The sequence below is a fragment of the Natrix helvetica genome (genome assembly GCF_964273705.1).
Source record: "Natrix helvetica genome assembly, chromosome: 5".
NCBI classification, from domain to species: Eukaryota; Metazoa; Chordata; class Lepidosauria; order Squamata; family Natricidae; genus Natrix; species Natrix helvetica.
Window position 1 is genome coordinate 50,463,353 of NC_138551.1, and position 17,552 is coordinate 50,480,904.

The window sequence follows — 17,552 nt, forward strand, 5'->3', positions numbered from 1 at the left end:
AACGTTGTCCTCCTCGGTATCGTTCTCCTCCGCCTCTTTTTGGACGTTGCGTAAGGGCTCCCCCCCCTTCTCCAGCCAGAGGGGCAACGTAGGTGGGCGGGTGGCTTTAAGGCAGCGAGGCAGGGCGGCACGGCTCCCCTCAGTCGCCTTGGGCGCGGGGTGTGTGTGGACTAGATGACCTCCAAGGTCCCTTCCAACTGTTAATCTGATCTGATCTGGAAGGGCGGCAGCGGGCTAGAGAAGCGCCGCGATGTTTTGCCCATGGCTGTCAGGAGCCTTTGGCTCGATTCACATCCCGCCTCCCAAATTCAGACGCTCTTAAGCGGGTGGTCTCTGGACTGCGGTGAGCCGGGCTCGGGTTAGAGCAACGCTCCGAAGTGATGCAAAAGAAGTTTTCCTCCCTTGGCCTCTCCACTCTCTTTAGGACGGAGTCTCACAACATCAAATGTGTTGATTTCAAGGGCTATAGTCCTTAGCTGGCATGTCTTGTAAACCAAAGTTTATGCGAAGTGCATCCGAGTAACGTTAAATTGGGCAAAGACTCTCCTGGGTGTAGCATGAGAGATTTACTTGTAGACACTTTTATTTGAACTAAAATTAACCCAATGCTGATACCTTTGCTTCAGCTCCTGATCAAATGGTCCATTATTTTTAATAAAAGGCTGTGCCATTTGGTTTAAAAAGTAACTATCATAGTACTTAAAAGGTAACAATATTGATATTATTACCGTGTTTCCCCGAAAATAAGACAGGATCCTGTTTTCTTCTGACACCCGGAATAAGCGGTTGGCCTTATTTTCGGGGAGGTCTTATTATTTTTGAGGTGCAGGAGGCGGCGAGCATGGTCACCTCAGGACTGCTGCTGCTGTGTTGCAATATTTTCGCTGAGGGCTTATTTTCAGGGGAGGGCTTATTGTAGTGCATGCGCTCAGAAGCTCAATTGGGCTTATTATCCGGGGATGCCTTATTTTCAAGGAAACGGCTTTTAGCTACTATACTTTTCATCGACAGTTTTGTCAGAGACTTTGATCACAGTTTCCTGGCTAGAGATTACAAAAGTCCTACAAATTCAGATTCTCCAATAAAGTATTTTCCAACTCTTTAATAGTGGTCTCTAATAGCATGATTGCTCATTATCCTTTTAATGAAAGAAATTGAACATTGAATCTGGGATAGAAGAACCATAGTTTATCGTGTTGGAGCGCATGCTTTTGTGTTCAGCAAATCTTAGATGCAGTCTCTGTGGTCTTTCCTTTTACCAGGTAAATTTAGCCCAACAGTGTTGACACTACTGGAATAGTAATCTGACTCGTCGGTTCTGAATTCATAAAACATTTCCCAGCTTAATGCCCATATTTATGGATAATAAGTACCATACTGTCCTTGCTCCTCCTAAGTTTAGCACTCCATTCTTCTAAAGTAAGACCAGCCAGATATTTCAAGGAAAGTTAAAAAAAGAACTGTTTCATATATGATACTGTTCCTAATCAGGAAAACAATATACAGTTTATTACTTGTCATGTGGATATGATATACATTATATATTACAGTACATTTTAGAATATTACAATTTTTAAAAAAATGCTATCCCAAGGAGATCTTGTAAAATCCCATGGTTTTCCGTAGCACCCATATGTAGATGACATTCAACACTGATTTTCCATCCTAGACCTATTCCCTCTGTGTTTCCAATTGTCTCCCCAAATGTATCTGCTTATCTTCTCTAACCTTCAGCAAAATAACATTCCCAATACTAAAAAAATATAAGCTGACAGTTGCAAAGAGATATAAGGAAATAGTTATATATAATTACCAGGTACATAAATTATGAAATGCTAATTTTACCAATCTTCAAATGTATTAGATTAAGCATGATGAAAAGGGTCATTTCTGTGACTGACTGAGTGGGATATGTACTAGAACTATTAATCTGTTCTAAAATGATGGAACATTGACAAAAGGATACCTATTAAGAATTACCTGTCATTAGAATATATTGCTATTTTTACTTTTCCTTCCTACATCTTCAGCAAATCTGCATTCTCCTGTTAGGGAAGGAGACATATATAGTTCATGGAACCCCAAGGAATTGTCAAAGCTTTCCGCAAACGAAAGAAGTTGAAAGATGGGGTACACAACGGACCTTTAAAGATTTGGAAAGAAGAAGCCAAGAATCAGCAAGGTGAATTTTTTTTCTGACTTTAATCATGTGAAGCTCTCATGGTGTGGCTTGCATTGCTGTTAATTCTTGTGGTTTAACTCTATGATAAATGGTTCCTTTCAAAGAAATGACTTAATCCTTAAAAAGTTCAATCTTTATAAGGCAATAATATAACAAAATGACTATATGTTATAAAACACTAATTTCATTATATTTCATTAAGTCATCAGATTTTCTTCACTCTGAAAAGATTTGTAACTTAACCCAACATCCAACATCTTCTTAAAGACTTCCAGTGAATGCCCCAACACTGGAAGTCTTTAAGAAGATGTTGGATAGCTATTTGTCTGAAACTGTATAGGGTTTCCTGCCTAGGCAGGGGGTTGGACTAGAAGACCTCCAAGGTCCCTTCCAACTCTACTATTGTATTGTATTGTATTGTAACCCTATCTTGCTGATCATCTTTCTTGTATTATTTTCACCAGGGTGGTTGGAGCCAATCACAGCTTATGTGTTGCAAGCAGGAATTGGCCAAGCCAGGGCTGAGATCTTCTGTAAGCAGATCATCCACAATGGAGGACACATCTGCAGCCAGCTCTCCCCAGACGTGACACATGTAATAGTAGATGAAGACATGGATTTTGATCGGGCTTTTCGGCTCCTCAAACTCAAAAAGCTACCTCAGGGATTGCAACTAGTTAAGGCATCATGGCTGAGTTCTTGTATTACAGCACAGCAGATCTTGGACATTACTGACTATAGACTCATCGTCCCAGAGAAGTAGGTCTCTCTCTCAAATACTTTATCCAGTTTGAATGGGGAAAGTGTATGCAAAACTGATAATCCATCTTCAAAATGTAATAGAAAAAAGAACTTCATTTGGTATTTTTAGTGTAGCCATTGGCCAAATATCCTATTTTTTTCATAAGCTGACTGAGAAAATGGTGGCTTTGATGATTTGGATGCTGATTTTCTGAAGTGATTTTACTGGATATTTCATCTGGGAAATGACACAACCTATTTCAGTTACTGTAGTAGATGAGCTAAGAAGGTAGTATTTGACTTACAGCACTTTGTTTAGTGACCATTTGAACTTACAATGGAACTGATTTTTCCCCCCACATTCCCAACCATTGCAGCATCCCCATGGTCACATAATTAAAATTCAGATGCCTGGCAAGTGACTCATATTTATGATAGTTGCAGTATCCAAGGAAAAGGAATGTCAGTGGGGAAGCCAGATTCACTTAACGGCTGTAAGGATTCATTTAATAACGGGCAAGAAAGATCGAAAAATGGGGAAAAACTCACTTAACAAATGTCTCACTTTGCAACAGAAATTTTGGACTCAATTGTGGCCGTAAGTCAAGAACTACCTGTGTCTGGGTGGAATGTAACTGCTATTTCTCTTGGACCTCTCAGTAGTCTCTATAGCAGGGGTGTCCAAACTTAGGAACTTTAAGACTTGTGGACTTCAACTCCCAGAATTCTGGGAGTTGAAGTCCACAAGTCTTAAAGTTCCCAAGTTTGGACACCCCTGCTCTATAGCATTGATCATGGTGTCATTCAGACCAATGAGCTATAAGACAAGGTTGACCCTTGGGAGCAGTGTTTTGCAGTGATTCCAATTCTTCCTCTTAGAATTAGCCCAGAAGATGATATGGTGACATTGCTGCTCAAATGTAGATCATTCACATGTGGTTTTCCATGGGATTCTGTCTTCTTCTCTGTTGTTTAACATCTACATCAGGGGTGTCCAAACTTGGCAACTTTAAGACTTGTGGACTTCAACTTCCAGAATTCCCTAGCCAGCAGAGCTGACTGGGGAATTCTGGGAGTTGAAGTCCACAAGTCTTAAAGTTGCCAAGTTTGGGCACCCCTGATCTTCATGAAAGCAGTCAGGGAGTTAAAAAAAACCATTGAGCTGAATCAAATATGTTTTTCTTATTAAGGACATGTTTGATTTGTCTGTTGATTCGTTTGAAATGGGCTCCATATTCCACAAGGATGAATATTATTGAATATGTGTGAGGGATCTTGAACATATATCATGAGCAAGGAGATTAAGAATATTTCTGAACCAGAAGAAACTAGAACTAAAAGGAAGAATGGGAGAAAAATTCCCAAACAAGAATAAAACAGCTTACCTGCAGGAAAATGGAAGCTGTAATATTGGTCAAAGGAGATGATATAAAATATTGAAAGAAAGGACACCTATTTTTTTCCCTTTGGCCACACTCACTGTTTCCTTATTTTGAATCAATAAGTAACTGCACATAAATAATAAGTAAACATTCACATTTTCAGGAAAATATGTTTGACTTCTGTTATTTTATGAATTCATTGGAATTTTTTTAAGTTGACAGGAATGCCTAATTTTTTCCCCACCGAACTGTACCAATGTATGGTTGCAATGATGAACAGTGTGACATAGTTGAAGGAGAGGCCAATGGTATAGGAGGCCAAAAAATAAAGCAGAAACCTTAGAATTGGTTCTGTATAATTGCAAATACCTAGCAGTGTGACTAATAGAATGTAAGCACACATGATCATCTTTTCATTTCAGTATGTGCCTGTTTAATATAAACAGTAAACATATGGAAATCTGGATAGCTTCTTCACTAAAACAAGCTTTGAAAAAAAAATCATGTCTTTTGGAAGAATATATCTGGAATGAATTTCCTAGCCCTTTTTTATATTGTTCTTCATCTGCCTTTAGTTGATAAGAGAAATGCCCCAAATTCAATTATTTGTTGTTTATTAATTCTTGGCAGATATCTGGATGACACAGGCTTTTCAGTGGAATACTCACCATTACTGAATGAGAATAAGATTCACTCCAAAGCAGAGAACACAGTTATGGAACTGAAAGAAGAATCAAACACTGAGGTCGACTCTTTCTGTGATACTGTACAGGTAGTCTTTGATTTACGACCAGTAGTGTTTGAAGTTATGATGGTTTTGGAAAGGGGGCTTTAAAGCACTTCTGGCACTTGTAAAACATTGTATGCAGTGGTGAAATCTAATTTGTTTTTGCAACCAGATCTGTGGGCGTAGCTTGGTGGAGGGGGCATCATGTGACCGGGTGGGCATAGCCAACTTTTCCCCACTTTTTAAAGCATTTTTCCCTACCCATTCACCCAAACTGGCAGGAAAAAAAATGCTTTAAAAAGTGGGGAAAAAACGGTTCCGACAAGCACACGGATCAGCTGTGAGCTGCGTGATCGTCAGACCCTCTCTTTTGTGTTTACCATTTGCAATACTTCTACTGGTATAGGCATGGGGCAGATGGAACAAAATCACAGAGCTAAAATCCTTTTCTCCCTTCCTCTCCACTTGTTTCCTGGGAATCTGTTCATTTAACTCCTGTGCAATTGCTTAATGACTGCACTGTGAGTGCCAGGATTGCGGTCATCGTGTGAAGGGGTCTCCAACCTTGGCAACTTTAAACCTGGAGCAAAGCTGGCTGGGAGTTGAAGTCCTCCAGGCTTAAAGTTGCCAAAGTTGGAGACCTCTGGTGTAGGGCATCTCATGTAACAACCACTTTATTCAGTTGCTGAAAGTCTGGTCTGAATTTTGGTCATTAAATGAGGGCTACCTGTAAATTTCTAGGATCAACAGGAAGCTACACAAGTGAGCCTGAATATACATTTTTAGGCTAAGCCAGGGATTTTCTGTTAAAGTTAGCCAGTATCAAACTCTTATCTAAGCTTTGGAAAACTCTTACTATTTTGATTGTGAAAACAAATTGCCTAATTTATACTTTAAAAAAAATTATTTATACATTTAAAAATTTAAATAGTTAAATAAACAAACTTAATAAATATCAAAGTATTCTTAGTAAGAGATGTGGTTGCTCAGTGGCTAAGATGCTGAACTTGTGGATCAGAAAGGTTGGCAGTTCGGCGGTTCGATTCCCTAGTGCCGTGTAATGGAGTGAGCTCCTATTACTTGTCCCAGCTTCTGCCAACCTGGCAGTCGAAAGCATGTAAAAATGCAAGTAGAAAAATAGGGACCACCTTTGGTGGGAAGGTAACAGTGTTTCGTGTGCCTTGGGCATTGAGTCATGCTGGCGACATGACCTCGGAGACGTCTTCAGACAGCACTAGCTCTTCGGCTTTGAAACGGAGATAAGCACAGCCCCCTAGAATCGGGAACGAGCACATATGCGCAAGGGTTTACCTTTATCTTTATCCTTAGTAAACCTAGGCTCTTAAAACATCTGTCTTTTCTTTATGTTTGTTTTTCAGAAAAACATAGGACAGTAGAATAAAACAATCTGTAGTAAATTATTTGTTATCATGCAACCTTCTGTTCAAAGTATGTTGTTGTACATTCTGACTTTTTTTGGGGGGGGGCACTTTATTTATTTATGAAATTTATTTGCCACCCATCTCATATCCAATGATTTTGGGTGCCTTACAACATAATTTCAGAATATTCTGGTTGCATTTTGTACATTTTCTAAAGACTGTCATATAGTATTTGGACTCCCCTGAATAAAAAGTAAAAACTATTGTTCAATATTTTTCTATTCTGAGCTGCTTAGTAGGGTACCCAAGATATATGGAATATTTGGTGCCTTCTTACGGCTATAGAATGTAGAGGTGGCAAATTCCTACTAACTGTATAACTTGATACAAAATATTCATTATTACTTTTCACCATGCTTTAAACGTAAAACACATTTACTGTGACAATCAATTGTATTTTGGTCATCCCAGATATTTTGCCATCTGTACTTCCTAATTCTTGATAACCATTACTAGGAACATAAATTGTAGATATGAAACTACTAGTTCAATTGATATTTGCTTTGACACTGGGTTTCTGTGATTATTTCTCATGGGTCTTAATTCTGCTCTGTATTTTATTTTTATTTCTTTAATATAATTTTTTATTGAAGAAATTTTAACAAGACAAAACCAATACAAATATTACAAAAGAAACCAAGAAAATGAAGAACTGTGCCCCATACTTTACAATGTCTATATATTGTTGCAGAATGAGCTCATATTCTGTGATTGGATAAATGATCACTCAATTTCATTGCTCCCTCTTCTGCTTCTTCTGTGTATCTCAAAGAGGACGTTAGATGATGAAGAAATTGAAGAGGACAAAGCTGTTGTCACTCTGGAAGAACTGAAAGCGCTGAAGTCAGGCCAAGACCTGAACAATTTGTCAGAAGGCTCCTCAGCGTGCAATTCCCATAGCAAGTGGGTTTGTGCTCGGTCTTCTGAAAACAAGAAAATTAATCATAATCAGTGCATTACAGAGAAGCTGGAAGTGCTAGCTAAAGCCTACTCTGTCCAGGGAGACAAGTGGAGGAGTCTAGGCTACATGAAAGCTATTAATGCACTCAAGAGTTATCATAAGCCTGTCACATCTTTTCAGGTAAATGAGACAAAATGTACTAAGCATGTCTGTTTTTTCTGTTGTATATTTACTTTCTCCAAGGTATCTGTACTTTTCTGTCTTAGTATTTTTTTCCCCTGCAGGAAAAGTTCCAATTTGTGTTCTTTTTAATGTTATATAGACAGGTGATTTCAAATAGCTGTGGCCTGCATCTACTTACACATCCCTATTATTTCATCCTGCTGTTGGAAAGTATTTTACTAATTCTACAATGGTATGCAGAACCTTTTACCAAGATTGTGATGAACTTCTGATCTTTTGAAAAGAGTGCAGAGAAAGGCTGAAGCTGCCTTGAGATTCAGACAAAAGATCTGTAGGCCAAAAGTAAAAGATATAAGGGAGGGTTTGTAAAGCTTGCATAGTTTTCTAAATGCTAATCATGGGTTTTGTTTTTTTAGGGTGGGGGTCTATATTAGAAAGTTGGGTGTGCACCAGGGATCATGAAACACAGCATACCAAAAATACTCAGGTTAAATAAGTGTGTGAGCTTTGCTTTTAACTAGTTACTCTTTCATTGTTCTCCTTTCAGGAAGCCTGTAAGATTCCTGGAATTGGAAAACAGATGGCAGAAAAGATTGTAGAAATCTTGGAGAGTGGGCACCTTCGAAAACTAGACCACATCAGTGACAGTGTCTCAGTGCTAGAACTATTTTCCAATATATGGGGAGCAGGAGTAAAGACTAGCCAGATGTGGTACCAGCAGGTAATTCTCTATCGTCTATATAGCAATAATTCTGTGGCCATTGCCTTCTATTTGTTCATGTTATATCTTTCCTGCAAGGCATATGAGTTTATATTAGCATTGCTACTTTTTTAGTTATGATGTATTCGATGGGAGGGGGGGGCTTCCTCTGGAGATGTTATACTGTTTATATTGGACACATAATGCGAGTGTCCTCTCTCCCTCCCTTATAGTGTGTATAAAGATGCAATGTGTTAACTTTATTTGTATCAATCTTTTTTTCGTCTATTACCAATAGCAACAGTTTATGTATTAACTGTCTTAATTTGCAAAAGAGTCAAATTCATACTGAACCACTATGGCAGTGATGGTGAACCTATGGCACGCGTGCCACAGGTGGCACACAGAGCCATTTGTCAGGGTACGCAAGGCGCTGCCCTGTCAGCTGGCCAGTGCGCATGCGCGCGCTGGCCAGCTGAGTTCACCCTTTTTTAAAGCCCTTTTTCGCCCTCCCCAGGCTACAGAGGCTTTATAGGAGCCTGGGGAGGGCGAAAACAGCCTCCCCTGCCCCCCTGGAAGCCCTCTGGAGGCATCAGGGAAGCCTCCGGACAGTCCCTGAAGCCTTCGGAGCGCTCAAAACGATCCTCCGAGCAAACCGGAAGTGACTTCGGAACGCTTAAAACGACTCCGAGCAAACCGGAAGTGACTTCGGAATGTTTAAAAGTGACTTCCGGTTTGCTCGGAGGGTCGTTTTGACCGCTCCGAAGGCTTCAGGGACCGTCCGGAGGCTTCCCTGATGCCTTCGGAGTGCTCAAAACGACCCTCCGAGCAAACCGGAAGTGACTTCCGGTTTGCTCGGAGGGTCGTTTTGAGCACTCCAAAGGCTTCAGGGACTGTCCGGAGGCTTCCCTGACGCCTCCGGAGGGTGCCCGGGGGGGCAGAGGAGGCTGTTTTCGCCCTCCCAGGCTCTTATAAAGCCTCTGGAGCCTGGGGAGGGCGAAAAAAGCATGTAAAAATGGGAGGGGGAGCACCTGTAGTGCACGCATGCGCACTGGGGGTCGCGCATTGCATTATGGGTGTGGCACGCCCGCACATGACCCCCCCTGCACTCCCCCCACTTATGGCACCCGAACCAAAAAAGGTTTGCCATCGGTGCACTATGGTATTTTCCAGCAGCAACACCATGAGTGAGTGAGTGTGTGTGTGTGTGTGTGTGTGTGTGTTTTGAATGAATGCTCGCATGTTTTGAGCTTCTGTTCATGAAAAAAATGTATGTGTTTTGCAGGGGGAAATCAGGACAATATTACAAACAGCGTATTGTGTGTTGTCATTCCTGTTACACCACATCGATGGTGGGTTCTAGGTTCTATGATGTCGCTTATTAAGGAGTACAACAAAACAAAATTCCTCTCATTCTGTTATGTGTTCTGACCAGGGTTTTCGTACTCTGGATGACATCCGCAGTAGGGCCTCTCTCACCAGCCAGCAAGTTATCGGCCTTAAGTATTATGAGGACTTCTTGGAACGCATGCCACGGCAAGAAGCTGCTGAAATTGAACAGACGGTGAGTACCTTGTTGAAACCATAGCAAGATGTTGACAGAAGATCATAGGCTGTTTGTCACCAGATTTTAATCATAAGGCTATTCCGACTTGGTTTTATTGACAACTCATATATTTTTTTTCCACTTTGCAGTTTGCCAAATAAAATTCCCCAAAATATTTTCCAAAGGGATAACATATTAGAGGTACTATATACTTAAACACTAACATCTTTTCTATGTTGATTCCACCCATCTTCCAAACCTATTACGTGGCATACCTATTTTGAGATGTTTGGCATTCCCCCCCCCCCCAGTTTACGATTTGAAATGCTAAACCTGGTAGTCACCTTGTCCTGCAACGAGCCAAGATACCACAGCAGGTATATGTGCCTTAGATCAAGGACACTTCATTATGTAGAGTGTAGAAAGCAAGGAAGGTGACTGATGGAAATGCCAAGAACTATTATCAAGGCAAAATGAGGTGATATTTTTTTTAAATCCAAAGAAATGACATAACATTTGGAAGTGATTCAGGCAGGTACCTCATTGATTCATAGGAATCTACAAAGGGAAAGGATTTGCAAGGCTCTGATATTATAGCTAATCTCAGTAAAAGTGGGTTTTAACTTGCCCGTGGAGTTGATTTCCCAGTCTCATCTTTATGCACCACCTAAGTCTTTATGACCTCATGTTCTTCACAACTGGAAAGCACTTTTTTTCCTACTCTCAAATAGCACAGGCTGAGGAAGACTGTCTTAGCTGACTTCCTTTTATACACTAGCCATTCAAGCCACGACTCTTATTTGATGCAGTGTTCTCTCTCCATATTTGCTCAAAAGAACATGGCTCTAATCACATCCAAACTTCTGCCTGTCAGAAATCCATTCTCCTTTTTAGGCACATCTACTGCAAAAACTGAAGATTTCTTTTTTCCCAAGTTGGAGTTCCTTACAATTGATTGAGAAATTCAAACCTCCATCCATGTCGATATGTTTTTATTTCTATGCTCTGCAAGCCTTTGTACCTGACCTAAAATCAATCTAGTTTGCCAAAATCATTTCTGCTTCAATTTTCACTAAGGAAGCCTTGATAAATTCCCAATATGTTATGCCAATCCTCCTCAAAATAACTCTCAGATAACTGGTAGGATGATTGACAAAAACATCTGTGATTTTCCCTTGTTGCTCTCTTGGTAAGGAAAGAGTGCTTTGCACCCCTCTAGCCAGATGTTCCCCACCCCTTGTTTTATATATTTGGGCTGGACCATACCTCAGGCTTATATATGAATGCAGCTCTTTAAATTCAGAGATCTAAGCCACATTTTTAAAAAAAAACCTTTTCATTGTTCCTCCTGTACAATGGAATTGCCATGGCAGCACTGGGCAGCATGACGCTGTCACTCAGTCACAGTGCCTGCCCCGAAAGAATGCATAGTTGCCAGGTAGGGCATCACCCCTTACATAGGATTAAAGTTCTTTGGGAAGCCTCCGCCCTTGGGAATGGGCCTATTGTGGATTTGATGGGATTACCCTTCTCTTGCCTACCTCAAGGAAGAGACAAGAGAAAGAAGGGATTAGCTGCTGTCTGTCGAAGATCCAAGGTGCAGTATGGGGTTTGCTGCTTTCAAGAAAACTTAATTGGGGATGCAGAGGGGGCAGATCTGCATTAGAAAAGCCATGAAGGTGATTCCAAATGTTGCAGGGCAAAGGTTAATGGGTTTATTCCTCACTAATGAAGGATGATCCTGGAAACTGACAAGGGGCACTCATCCTCTAAACTGATTTCCCCCCCCCCTCCCTTCCCCCTACTCCCTTATGTTCTGAACCGGTAGCTATGTCTTTGTTTGTTAAAATGGATGATTGGCATCATAATACTGATAATCCTGCATACCGAAATCGCCTTCCAATGATGCTTTAATAAAGACAGTATAGGAAAGGGGCTGACAGGGAACATATCATGGGCATGGGCTTATTGAATTGGGAGTTCCAGTTCTTGATATTTAACTGCAGTTCTGAAAGAACAGTCAATTTCTTGTGATTAAGATCCCATACATGATACTGAAGTAAGAGGTGCAGGCCTATAGCAGGAGAATCACCCATTTTATTTATCATGCAATCAAGCAAATGAGATGCTAGGCCATTGAATTACAGGTAGTCCTTGACATACAGCCATTTTTTTAACAGCTGTTTGAAGTTATGAGGGTGCTAAAAAAAGTGACTTACTTCTGGTCCGTGGACTTATCATCACATGTCCCCACCATCATGTGATTAAAATTTGGGCACTTGGCAACTGGCATGTATTTTCATTGGTTGCTGTGCCTTGGGAATCACATGATCACCATTTGTGATCTTCCCAGGTAGTTTCCAACAAGCAGTCATTGGGAGAATCCAGGTTCCTTTAACGCTTGTTTAATGACTGCAGCAAAAAAGTCATAAAATTGGCAGTGACTCCACTATCTCGCTTATTGAAGCTCCTGTCCCAATTGTGGTTGTAAGTTGAGGATTGAGGCGTCCTTGGTAGTCTCTGAGCTTAGTTATTTTCTAGTGATAGCTTGTGATGCTAGGTAGCATCACTATCACTGATGATGTTACCTAGTTTTGGTAATGAAATGTCTGGAAGAAAACAACCAAGCTCAGAGAGCACCAAAGAAGCCTCATTTCAACCCTGAGCTACAAATGCCCCCCCTTTATAGAATTGCCGGTATTACAGCAAGTGATACTTGAGAGCGGTTAATTTCTCTCCTCTGTCTCTTTAAGGTTAGAGAAGCAGCTCAGTCTATTATACCTGAACTAATGTGCATAGCATGTGGCTCTTTCCGGCGCGGAAAACCCACTTGTGGAGATGTGGATGTACTGGTGACTCATCCTGATGGACACTCCCACGAAGGAGTATTCAACAAACTGCTCAACATTCTTCATAAAAGTGGTATGAGAATATCAGCTGGTCCTGTGGTGGGGGTGGGAGTTCAGAATCATGTCCCTGTATGTATCCACCTTGAGAACTATTTAAAGAAAACGTAAGTAGGAATACAGAAGAGGCCTAGTTGTGTTGAGTTGATCTTGGCACTCTTCCTAAAGCTGAATACTGTAGACCAGTAATTGCTGTTATACTGGGGAAAGCTTTTCTTTTTCTTTCTTGGACTTTTGGGGATCATGACTGGGCTATGTATTGTTCTCTAAGGTACTTTTAAAACTTGTTCTTCATGTTTGGGGAGACTGTTCCTTTTCTTTTGCTTTTAGTTAATAGCAAATTATCATGAAAAGGCAGACCAGGTCACTGTGAACAGTGATGTCCTGGTGATGACCTGTCCTCCTGGAATGTTCCTTCCACTTACATTGATCTGGCAGGACCCGAGACTGATATAAGTAAGAGGGTAGTTCCTAGTGTCAACTTACTATATTTTTCAGAGTGTAAGATGCTCCAAAGTATAAGACGCACCTAGCTTTGGGGGAGGAAAACAAGGGAGAAAAAAATCTGCCTCTGTCTCCCAAAGATTTGCCTCCTTGCAGCAAACAGCAAACAGTACAGATGATATACACTGTTTGTGGTGTTACATTTCAGACTATACTTGTGCAGATGCTATTAAAATTGATGTGGCTTTCTGGAAGTATACCTAATTCTCTGCTATTTAAAAGAATATGGGCCTCTTCAGATCAAGCATTTATTCATTGTGTTAAGTTGTCTAGAACAATAATAAAGCAGGCTTTAAAAAATAAGTAATAATGTGAACATTCTGTAGGCATTTATAGTTATGGACTTACCTCCTTGCAGCAAATAGCAAACAGCTTGTTTCAGTTTAGCCTGATTAGAAGAAAAATAAAATCTGCCTCTGCCTCCCAGCAATTTGCTCCTTGCAGCAAACAGCAAGTTTCACTTAAAATTTCAGTTTCAACTGGGGCCTCACAATGATCAGCTGTTTCAGGCTGCAGGGATTGCCATCGCCCATTGTTGCCTCCGCAAGCCCCATTTCCCTCGTTTTCTTCAAGGAGGTAAATTGCTGGGAGGCAGAGGCCAAAGTGTAGGGCCAGTGGGGGCGGGGCTACATTCAGTGTATAAGACGCACCCAAATTTTCACCTTCTTTTAGAGGGGAAAAGGGTGCGTCTTATACTCTGAAAAATATGGTACTTCTCAGTCCTTTGCAATAATATTACAGTATTTGTCTCACGCATTGTGCTTTCCATTCAGGCTTTCTCACAGATGACTTGGTGAATCAGGAAGACAATGAAAGCCAGCAGAAGTACCTCGGAGTCTGCCGTTTGCCAGGCCGAGACAGGCGCCACAGGCGCCTCGACATCATTGTGGTGCCCTACAGAGAGTTTGCCTGTGCTTTGTTGTACTTCACAGGATCAGCCCACTTCAATCGCTCCATGCGAGCTCTGGCCAAGACGAAAGGCATGAGTCTGTCAGAGCATGCCCTCTGCAGTGGTGTAGTGCGAGGATCAGATGGCCTCAAAATTGGATCTGGGATTGTCCTGTCCACACCTACTGAGAGGGATGTGTTTGCTCATCTGGAGTTGCCTTACCGGGAGCCAAATGAGAGAGACTGGTAAAGGCAAGAAAAGAAGTGGCCCCAATTAGCTTCAGGGAGATACAGGGACTTGCATGAGATTTTCAAACATATACTGTATATCCTTTGCTTGTTTTCCTTGAGGGATATTTGCAAAGCAATGGACTTGGTGAGCAGTTTATTGTTTGGCCCCATTGGCTGTGAAAATCCCAAGATTTTTAAAGTCTTTTATTAGTTTTGAAAGATTTAGGCAACATTTAGGAACATTTAGGCAACAAAAACGGAATGCACAGGTACAGTATAGATGGTACCCTGCTCAGTAGTAGTAACTGTGAAAGGGATCTTGGAGTCCTAGTGGACAACCATTTAAATATGAGCCAGCAGTGTGCAGCAGCTGCCAAAAAAGCCAACACAGTTCTAGGCTGCATAAACAGAGGGATAGAATCAAGATTACGTGAAGTGTTAATACCACTTTATAATGCCTTGGTAAGGCCACACTTGGAATACTGCATTCAGTTCTGGTCGCCACGATGTAAAAAAGATGTGGAGACTCTAGAAAGAGTGCAGAGAAGAGCAACAAAGATGATTAGGGGACTAGAGACTAAAACATATGAAGAATGGTTGCAGGAACTGGGTATGTCTAGTTTAATGAAAAGAAGGACTAGGGGAGACATCATAGCAGTGTTCCAATATCTCAGCAGTGCCACAAAGAAGAGGGAGTCAAACTATTCTCCAAGGCACCTGAGGGTAGAACAAGAAGCAATGGGTGGAAACTAATCAAGGAGAGAAGCAACTTAGAACTGAGGAGAAACTTCCTGACAGTTAGAACAATTAATCAGTGGAACAGCTTGCCTCCAGAAGTTGTGAATGCCCCAACACTGGAAGTCTTTAAGAAGATGTTGGATAGCCATCTGTCTGAAACGGTATAGGGTTTCCTGCCTCGGCAGGGGGTTGGACTAGAAGGCCTCCAAGGTCCCTTCCAACTCTGTTATTGTATTGTATTGTATTGTATTGCATTTCGGTGAGCGGAAAAAAACTATGGACAAATCAACTAATTCAGTTATCAATTCCAAAAATGGGGGACTTTGATTGTAAATTATTTTTGCACATTAAGAAACCAATTAATGTCTACTTAGGACAAACAGGAAATGTACAAAATTTAGAAGCAACTTAGAACTAAGGAGAAATTTCCTGACAGTTAGAACAATTAATCATTGGAACAGTTTGCCTCCAGAAGTTGTGAATGCCCCAACACTGGAAGTTTTTAAGAAGATGTTGGATAACCATTTGTCTGAAATGGTGTAGGGTTTCCTGCCTAACGGGGTTGGACTAGAAGACCTCCAAGGTCCCTTCCAACTCTATTCTATTCTAAAATTTAACTAATTTTCAAGACATGAATTGCAGGGTTATCCTTACAGTATTTTGGTGATCTATGGGAAAGACCACTTCAGAAGACTGTGTACATTGCAGAGTTCATTACACTCTCAAACTAATCCGCCTCATAGGGCTGTTGTAAGAAAAATAGGCGGGAGCTTAATGTACATCATCTTGATTTTTACCAAATAAAGATGGGGTGCAAAGCTAAATATTTAAAAATTACTGGGGCTGAAGGACAGAGCTTCCTCTTTTTGTCACCACGTTTGCTTTACTGGAGGCTGCTAGAAATCCGATAATTTTCAGGCAGAGGGTTGCATGAAAAGGTGATTCATTATTTGCACTACATAATTCATTTTTTAATTAATTGCCATAACTTATGTTCTGTTTTAAGGAATGTATTCAAATAGAAATAATATTATTGAAACAGATTTCTGTATTTGCAGAGAAATATTCATAAAGACTGATGCAATATCAGATGTTGGAACTTGTTGGAAATCCTGTCTAGAATTTCCTTGAGGTCAAAGAGTGAGATTAAATTAAATGAAAACATTGCAGCAAGATAGGTTTTTACTTGTCTGCTTAGGTAAATTTTTAGCATCAAGAAAAATGGCAGAAATATACAGCTGGTCCTCTTTTAGCAATCACAATTGGGACTGGCAATTCAGTTAAGCAATCACCAAGTGAAATGACCTTATTTCAACTTTCCCTTTGCTTTCTTGACCTGCAAGGATTAGTTGCAAAGTTAACACCGCCCCGAGTCCCTTTTTGGGAGAGGGGGCGGTTTAGAAATCCAAGAAATAAATAAAATAAATAAAATTACTGTCCTAACTTCAAACATTCACTGTACAAGGCAGTCAGTAAATGTATTTTTCTCTGATTGTTAAACAGGGATAGAACAACTATCCTTTAGATTAGTTTTCCTAAATTCTCTGACAAATAGACTCATTTGTTAATTATAAATACATAAATTATCTGAGTGCTGGGTCACCCTCTCAAGAAAGACAAACATAGAACTGTGTTTTTTTAAAGTAAAACCAGTAATATGCCTTAAAACTGCCTTCATTGCTTTATGGACTAAAAACAGCCTATTTTCCAGGGCGCTGCTCTGGAGAGTCCAAAGAAGGGGTTAAACACAGCCAATCTGCCCAGAACTGAATTGAAACTTTAAGCCACGCCTCTGGTGCCGACTCTCCTCAGATTTTTTCAATTCAGCTAGCCCAGTAGACGCGCTTTAAGATTTCTCCAGTTCTAAGATTGATTCCTTGGACTCTCCAGGGGAAGAATAATTTTTTTTTTTTTTTTTGTAATAAAATTTTATTGGTTTTTCAAAATTTATAGGGAAAAGGGTAAATGGACAGGTATACAAATTTTGGCAGTTGCAAAATGTGAGAGGCATCCCTCCCTCCATACCCGTAACATACATTTATATATAATGCATTAGTATATAATTGATTATAATCAGCATATTAGTTCTATTATTAAATTCGATCAAATTAAACATTACAATATAAAATCCAAATATAATTCCATTTTCACTTTCGGTCAATATATAATAATATGATTTTCTTATTTATTTCTGTGATCTGAGTCTTCTTGCTATTGCCCCATCTCCCTCCACTGGCAGAGCTCTGGCCCCTCCCGTGTCCTGCGTGTCCGTTGTGGTGTCTGGTGGTTTCTCTAGGAGTGTTTTATTTTTTTCCATAAAGGCCTGCGCCTCTATGGGTGAATTAATTCTAATTCTTGTCTCCTCCCAGAATATCAGCATACCTTCAGGCATCAACCATCTAAACCACACCCCTTTCTGGTATAATTTATTCGCTAATTGCGAATAATTTTTTCTTTTTTCTCTAATCTTCTTAGGGATCT

General features: G+C 40.4%; 1 protein-coding gene across 3 annotated transcripts; it reads left to right on the forward strand.

The window, feature by feature from the left end:
* Positions 1 to 15,908, forward strand: POLL (DNA polymerase lambda). 3 transcript variants are annotated; one of them, XM_081953881.1, is made up of 9 exons: positions 1 to 88; positions 2,031 to 2,182; positions 2,647 to 2,941; positions 4,936 to 5,077; positions 7,247 to 7,555; positions 8,106 to 8,279; positions 9,694 to 9,822; positions 12,558 to 12,726; positions 13,988 to 15,908. In XM_081953881.1, exons 2-9 carry the CDS (start codon positions 2,074 to 2,076, stop codon positions 14,350 to 14,352), a joined length of 1,692 nt encoding a protein of 563 aa, XP_081810007.1. In that variant the 5' UTR covers positions 1 to 88; positions 2,031 to 2,073; the 3' UTR covers positions 14,353 to 15,908. The 3 variants fall into 3 exon arrangements, with proteins under 3 accessions (XP_081810007.1, XP_081810008.1, XP_081810009.1); XM_081953882.1 differs by lacking the exon at positions 1 to 88 and adding an exon at positions 1,191 to 1,262 and having other exon boundaries at positions 2,053 to 2,182; XM_081953883.1 differs by lacking the exons at positions 1 to 88; positions 2,031 to 2,182 and having other exon boundaries at positions 2,941 to 3,212.
* The last annotated feature ends 1,644 nt before the right edge of the window (positions 15,909 to 17,552 follow it).

What these genes read in the sequence shown, in the direction of transcription:
- POLL (XM_081953881.1), top strand. Translation starts at nt 2,074, where the DNA reads ATGGAACCCCAAGGAATTGTCAAAGCTTTCCGCAAACGAAAGAAGTTG. An exon ending in AGAAGCCAAGAATCAGCAAG is followed by an intron (nt 2,183 to 2,646) that starts GTGAATTTTTTT and finishes TATTTTCACCAG; the next exon opens with GGTGGTTGGAGCCAATCACA. An exon ending in CTGCTGAAATTGAACAGACG is followed by an intron (nt 9,823 to 12,557) that starts GTGAGTACCTTG and finishes TGTCTCTTTAAG; the next exon opens with GTTAGAGAAGCAGCTCAGTC.